The 7,224-nt window shown below is 36.0% G+C and overlaps 2 protein-coding genes across 2 annotated transcripts; one reads left to right on the forward strand and one right to left on the reverse strand.

Moving 5' to 3' along the window:
- Window positions 1-6: 6 nt before the first annotated feature.
- Window positions 7-261, reverse strand: LOC150092215 (histone H2A; the record flags this gene model as incomplete). The annotated part of the gene is made up of 1 exon (XM_090415201.1): window positions 7-261. A coding segment is annotated over exon 1 (255 nt), but the record flags the coding sequence as incomplete, so codon positions are not given.
- A 2,865-nt stretch (window positions 262-3,126) lies between these two features.
- On the forward strand, window positions 3,127-3,585 carry LOC150092216 (histone H3). Its single transcript, XM_090415203.1, has one exon. The coding sequence runs from the start codon at window positions 3,137-3,139 to the stop codon at window positions 3,545-3,547; it is 411 nt and encodes a 136-aa protein (XP_090271329.1). The 5' UTR covers window positions 3,127-3,136; the 3' UTR covers window positions 3,548-3,585.
- Window positions 3,586-7,224: the final 3,639 nt, after the last annotated feature.

Raw genomic sequence — 7,224 nt, forward strand, 5'->3', positions numbered from 1 at the left:
GATGGCCAATTGAAGGTGACGAGGGATGATCCTACTCTTCTTGTTGTCTCGAGCTGCATTTCCCGCCAATTCAAGGACTTCAGCGGCCAAGTATTCGAGCACAGCGGCCAGATACACCGGAGCACCAGCACCTACACGCTCGGCATAGTTACCCTTACGTAAGAGACGATGGATACGACCAACGGGAAACTGAAGCCCGGCACGGCTAGAACGAGTCTTGCTCTTTCCCTTCACTTTTCCTCCTTTACCACGGCCAGACATCTTTTATGGTACAATAGTAAACTCAAGATAGTAAAATTTGTGTGACTTGTGTGACTTAAACTGGTGTGATGGAGATCCAAGCCCTTGGCTTTTACTCCCTTTGTCTTGTATGTGTGTGTCTCTTGAGGGAGGGGGGGGGGTAGTTATTGAGCAAGTGCTCGCCCTATTCGGGCTGTGTGGTTTATGGTTTGCTTTGAAATAGCAGGATTGTTTTGGGGCGTTTGTGTTTCATTTTATCCTGTTCATTATAATCTGTCGCTGTCCTTATTAGTTGGTTTGGGTGGGTGGCTGCTTGTGTGAAGTAATTTGTGGCTGTTTGTTGGAGGTATTTGAGAATTGTCGGTGTATTTGCTTCTCGATGGAGCTGTGTGTTTCGTATGAACCATGGGGCGTTAAATGACATTCTTAAACATTTGTTTTGTATTGTTTGGAGTTTTTTGATGTTGTAAGGTGCTGTGTGACTCAACGCTGGTGATCCGTATGTTATTATGGGTCTTATGATTGATTTGTAGATGAGTAGTTTGTTGTCTATGCTTAAGCAGCTGCGTCTGTTGGTTAGTGGGTATGTTTGGGCTATGACTGTGTTTGCTTTGGCGCATGTGTGTGCAATGTGGGTATTGAAGTGTAGTTTTTTGTCAAGTTGTATTCCTAGGTATTTCGTTGTTGTTACCCATGGGATTATTTTGTTGAATATGTGTACTGCGTTGTGGGGGGATTTTTTCCTCCTTGTGAACAGTATTGCTGCGCTTTTATCTCCGTTTACGTCGACCCTCCAGTTTTTGAACCAGAGTTCGAGTTCATTTGCTGCGGTTTGTAGTCGTTTTGTTATCAGTTTTGGGCATAGTGATCTGGTTAAAATGGCTGTGTCGTCTGCGTAGTAGGCAGAAATCGTTGTTTTGTTCTGTGGGATATCAGCCATGTAGATGGCAAATAATAGGGGGGAAAGTAGTGAGCCTTGTGGAACTCCCGCTGTGACTTTGCGTTCAGTGGATCTTATTCCTTGTATTTTCACTCGGAATTTTCTGTTTTTCAAGTATGAGCTGATCAGGAGGACTAGGTGTATTGGTACTTTTGCTGTTATTAGTTTATGTAGGAGACCGATGTGCCCTACTTTGTCGAAAGCTTTGGCTATGTCGAGGAAAATGGCACCGGTTTGTTGTTTCCAGTTGAAACCCTGTGTGATGTATTCTGTGATTCGTTGTACCTGTTGTACCGTGTTGTGGTGTGGTTTGAACCCGAATTGTTCGTTTGGGATGATGTTGTTTTTGGTGGCTATTTCTTGTAGTCTGGTCAGGATTACTTTTTCGGATATTTTTCCGAGACAGGAGAGGAGACTGATGGGTCTGTAATTTTGTGGGAATTTCGGGTCTTTTCCAGTTTTGGGGATCAGGATTATGTCTGCAGTCTTCCAGCGGTTTGGGAAATAGCTAAGCCTGAGCATCGCGTTTGTGATGGCAACTATGTGCATGAGTGCTTTGTGTGGTAGGTGTTTGATTAATTTGTTCGTGATTTTGTCTGGACCCGGCGCTTTTTTATTTTTAAGGTGTTTGATTATTTCGCGTATTTCTTTTGGGGATGTTGGGCGGATATTCGGTTGCTGGTTGTGGTGCCTTAGTACATGTCTTGTCTGTCGGTGTATTTTTGTGATAAATGTTAGGTCTACGTTCTTGTAGTTGGGGCTGAATTGTAGTTCTAGGCTGTCCGCGAAAGCCTCCGCTTTTTCGTCATCGCGGTAGACCGTCCCGCGTTCCCCATGAATTGGTGGTACGTAGCTTGACGTGTTGCGAAGGCCTTTGAGGAGTTTCCATAGTGCTTGGTCATTTGGTTGTATAGATCGGAGTGTGTTTTCCCAGTGTTCGTTGGGGAAATCTCTGATTGCACAGCGGCACAGCGGCCAGATACACCGGAGCACCAGCACCTACACGCTCGGCATAGTTACCCTTACGTAAGAGACGATGGATACGACCAACGGGAAACTGAAGCCCGGCACGGCTAGAACGAGTCTTGCTCTTTCCCTTCACTTTTCCTCCTTTACCACGGCCAGACATCTTTTATGGTACAATAGTAAACTCAAGATAGTAAAATTTCCGGTTCACACCGCTTTTAAGCTTGCGCAGTGATTGAAGTGAACATCAGCCCTCAACCAATCGCAAAAGCGAAATCCAGTTACCGTGCGCTGATTGGCTTCTATCTCCCCACATTGATATCTGAGCAATCTCCCTCCTAACCATATGAGAATGTAAGGGGGAGAAAAAAAAAGGAGGAAATTAAATAATTTCATTTCCCATATTATGGAAGTTTAATAAAAGAATTTTTAACATTTCTTTCATTTTATTCAATCATACAGCGTTAATGGTATTATACCAGTAAAATATTACTCGAAGTCTTGGGAATCCATTGAGGTCTTCGTGAAGTACGAAATCTATACGACAACATCTATGGAGTCCGAAGACTCATTTTCTTGTGAAATTATTATATTTTTGGAGTCAAATTTGATATTCCATTTTTCTTAAAACTCTTACTGAAGAAAGTTCATAGTCTGTTACAATAATAACATTTGTAAATAATATCTTAAAACTATTACCGAAGGAAGTTCATAGTCTGTTAATTTCATGAGTTTCAGGTGGATTACAATAATAACATTTGTAATTAATATTACAATATCTTAATACTGTTATTGAAGAAAGTTACATTTTTGAAGGTCTCTATTACGTTCCTTAGTTATTATAATAGTATCAGAGAAGTTCGGCCAATCAGAACGCACTACGCTATGGCACGCGCTGTATTTTTCTATAAGTACCCGAAAAAGCGCGCCAAATTTCATTGTCCTGCTTTTCTTTACAGAAAGAGCTGTCAGTAGCGAGAGAGGGAAGTAATGGCACGTACTAAGCAAACCGCTCGTAAGTCTACAGGAGGAAAGGCTCCACGAAAGCAGTTAGCCACCAAAGCTGCTCGTAAAAGTGCTCCTGCTACAGGTGGGGTGAAGAAACCCCATCGTTATAGGCCTGGTACAGTCGCTCTCAGAGAAATTCGTCGTTATCAGAAGTCTACGGAATTACTGATTAGGAAACTTCCATTCCAACGTTTAGTCCGTGAAATAGCTCAAGATTTCAAGACTGATCTGCGTTTCCAGAGTTCTGCTGTCATGGCTCTTCAGGAAGCAAGTGAAGCATACTTGGTGGGTTTGTTTGAAGATACCAACTTGTGTGCAATTCACGCCAAGAGAGTGACCATTATGCCCAAAGATATTCAGCTGGCTCGACGTATCAGAGGAGAACGTGCTTAAATTAAGCTTCAGAAACGGCCCTTTTCAGGGCCACTAAATTTTGATAAAGGGATTACCTCTACGTACGTACTTCACACGCACTTGCATCTCCAACCGATTTCAAAGTCGTTAGGAGTGAGGTATTATAATATATAATATATCCCAGAACCCTTGAATATGGATAGTTTTCTTGTTGATAATTCTAATGTCTATGCGGTTCATTTGCTGTGTAATCTATGCAAAGAGAAATAAAAAGTTAGCTTAGGGTTAGTTAGATATTAACATTAATTATAAAGGTTCCCTTTCAAAGCACTCTTAGCTATCGAATCTTCGATCTTGATAGCTATTTGCGTTCTTTTAGCTCATTTATCACAATCAATGCATAAGCAAATAGTGGTGAATAGAGTATGAGTAACACTCCACAAATATCAGTGATCTATGGAATGACCCCCTACATTGGAAGGGAGTTATATAAGTTGATAGCCGGAGAAGTGGTAATGAGTAGAATGCATCAAATTAAAATTAATTTAATCTAATTAAAAATTTCATCTCTCCATGTTCCAGGATATCAGGATGTAATAGTTTTTATCCCTTTGGACTGAGGGAACTGCCTATAATGTAATATATTTATTTTTATTTTTTGATTTTTGGATGATACATGTCCTGAGGCTGTCCCGAAAGCCAACACAATTTTACTCCCGTCATATTCTGCCCAGAATACTTATCCTTATGTCGAGAATACATTTTTTTTTCACATTTTAATGGAGAAAAAAATAAAGAATAAAATGATATGCTTATCATCCACGTTGCTGCCGTCATAAAAAATTTCAAAATTCAGTGTGGGAAACTGCCAATTTTATTCATATAATGCATTATATTTATTATTATACTTATTTAAGGTATTATACCTATAATTACACTTATTTAATGTAATATATTTATTATATTCTTATATAGGTTTAAATATAGAGTTAATTACACCTGTTATTTTTAAATATTTTGCAATTTTTACATTTATATTTTTTTTAATTTTCATATGTGATCATACATCCTAGGTAGTAAAATGAATTCACTTGTTCTAAGATCTTGTTATCTATTACTATTTTAGATCTGGATCTCGTCCTTTAAACGCCATACCTTTTAATTTTTTTCTGTTGATATTACATTACCAAATGTTTTTTCAAAGTCAATAAATGCAAGATGTGTTTCTAAATTGTATTCTCGTCTTTTCTCTGTTATTAATTTTAGGAAAAAGGCTGGTTCTATACATGGCCGTCCTTTTCTAAATCCATTCGGTACTTCTAAAATAAAGTTTTCGGAATATTATTAATTGGTTATTTAAAATTCTGCGATATATTTTGTAACAGGAATTTAGTATACCGAAACCTCTACAGTTTTTATGTCATCTCTACTGCCTTTTTTTAAAGATAGGAATCACAATTGCTTTTTTCCGTTCTTTTGGGGGGCTACCAGTTTTATAAATTTCATTTAAAAAAATAGGATTCTTTCTTTGAATCTTGTTCGTGCATATTTATATAGATCTGAACCTAGTTAATCTTCTCCACGTGATTTTCCGTTTCTTGTTTCTTTCAGGCTGATTTCTAATTCTTCTTTAGTTATATCCTTTGCATTAAATGTTTGCCAGTTGTCTTTTTTAAATATTTATCTGTCCACAATTCTGCGAAGAAATATAGAAATTCTTCTAATTTAAATTCGATGTTTAATTTTATGTTTTCTTTAGTGTCTGTTTAGGTGTTTCAAAATCTTATTTTATATAAATCATGTTTTAAATTAGAAACGAATTTGTTCCATGATTCTCTCATTTTCTGGCTTCTCTTTTAGCTATAGCTTTTATTCTTTTATATTCTATTTCACCTTCTAATCTTTTGATGCTTAACCATTTATGATGGGCGTCTATTTTCATTTTGATTATTTCTTTGATTGTGTCATCAGCCCACATTAAAATAAAATTAAGATTACCACCTAAATGGCTACAAGTAACAAGAACAGAAAGAAAATTGAAACATTTGTTTATAAAACTAAAGTATTGAATGACACATGTACAATGGCTATATGAACAAAGAATTAACCAATATCTAGATAAAATAAAACAAAATGAAGAAATAGAAATAGAATGGCTTAATATAAAAACGATACTAAATGCAGCAGCAAATGAAAGCTTAGGAAAGACCAAAAAATTCAATAAAAGAAAAAAACTGAAGATCTGGGATGATACAATCAAACAAATAATCAAAAATAAAAAAGAAGCCTATCACAAATGGTTAAGCAGTAAAAGATTAGAAGATGAAATAGAATATAAAAGAATAAGAGCCATAGCTAAAAGAAAAGTCGGAAAAAGACATATGGAATCATGGAATAAATTTGTTGCTAATTTAGAACATGATTTATATAAAATAAGACCCAATGTATATAAGATTTTGAAACACTTAAATGCAGATACCAAAGAAAACATAAAATTAAACACTGAATTGAAATTAGAAGAATTTCTAAATTACTACACAGAACTGTGGAGAGACAAATATTTTAAAAAACAAAACTGGCAAACAATTAACGAAAATGAAAAGAAAATAACTGAAGAAGAATTAGAAATCAGCCTGAAAGAAACAAGAAATGGAAAATCAACTGGAGAAGATAAGCTAGGTTCAGAACTATATAAATACGCAGGAACAAGATTCAAAGAAAGAATCTTATTATTTTTAAACAAAATCTACTCAACTGGTAGAGAATGAAAAAAAGCAATTGTGATTCCTATCTTTAAGAAAGGTAATAGTGATGACCCTAAAAACTGTAGAGGTATCAGTATACTAAATTCCTGTTACAAAATATATAGCAGAATCTTAAATCACAAACTAATGAAACATTCCGAAACTTTATTCTAGAAGTACAGAGTAGATTCAGAAAAGGACGATCATGTATAGACTCAGCCTTTTGCCTAAAATTAATAATAGAGAAATGAAGAGGATATAATTTAGAAACACATATTGCACTTATTGACTTTGAAAAAGCATTTGACAAAGTTAAACGAAACATATTATTTAACATATTAAAAGAAAGACATACCAAATAATATCCTGAAAGCTATCACATGAGCTTATTAATGATTCTGCCATTGATGCTTTGCTTATTCTGTTGACTATTTAAAGATTTAACTTGATAAAAAAATTACTTAAATAGCTGAAATGTTTCAATGGTTCTAAGGGATCTGCATTCAGTATATTGAAGTTTCCTGCATTTGTCTACTTTCATGTTTTGATCTTTTTAGTGATGATTTCCATTCTAAGTTTGTTACAGCTATTATTCAATTTAGTTAGTGAATCCTGGAGACGTACTGGATGCGTTTAGGAGTACAATAACATCATTTGCATAAAGTAAAGTTTGACATCTCCGATTCGAATGCCACTTTCTTTCCTGATTTGTTCCATATTGATGATAATGGAGTTAATGTGCATCCTTGTCTTCCCCCTGATTTTACATCAAACCATCATCCTGTAATCTGTTCCATACATGGAATAACTTCTAAGCTTTGAAGTGTTATTTCGTGTAAGGTGCTTTTGGTTGACCAATGTTATGTCAGGATTTTGCCAGTGTGCATACTCTTGAAGCACCAGAATCTTGTTTACCAAACCATTTGCATTCCAGACAGTGAACAAGAGTGAGTTCAGTTGGAATTTGTTTTT

This window comes from Typopeltis vanoorti, unplaced genomic scaffold, assembly GCF_054136105.1.
Source record: "Typopeltis vanoorti isolate ZY-2024b unplaced genomic scaffold, IOZ_Tvanoo_1.0 HiC_scaffold_158, whole genome shotgun sequence".
NCBI classification, from domain to species: Eukaryota; Metazoa; Arthropoda; class Arachnida; order Uropygi; family Thelyphonidae; genus Typopeltis; species Typopeltis vanoorti.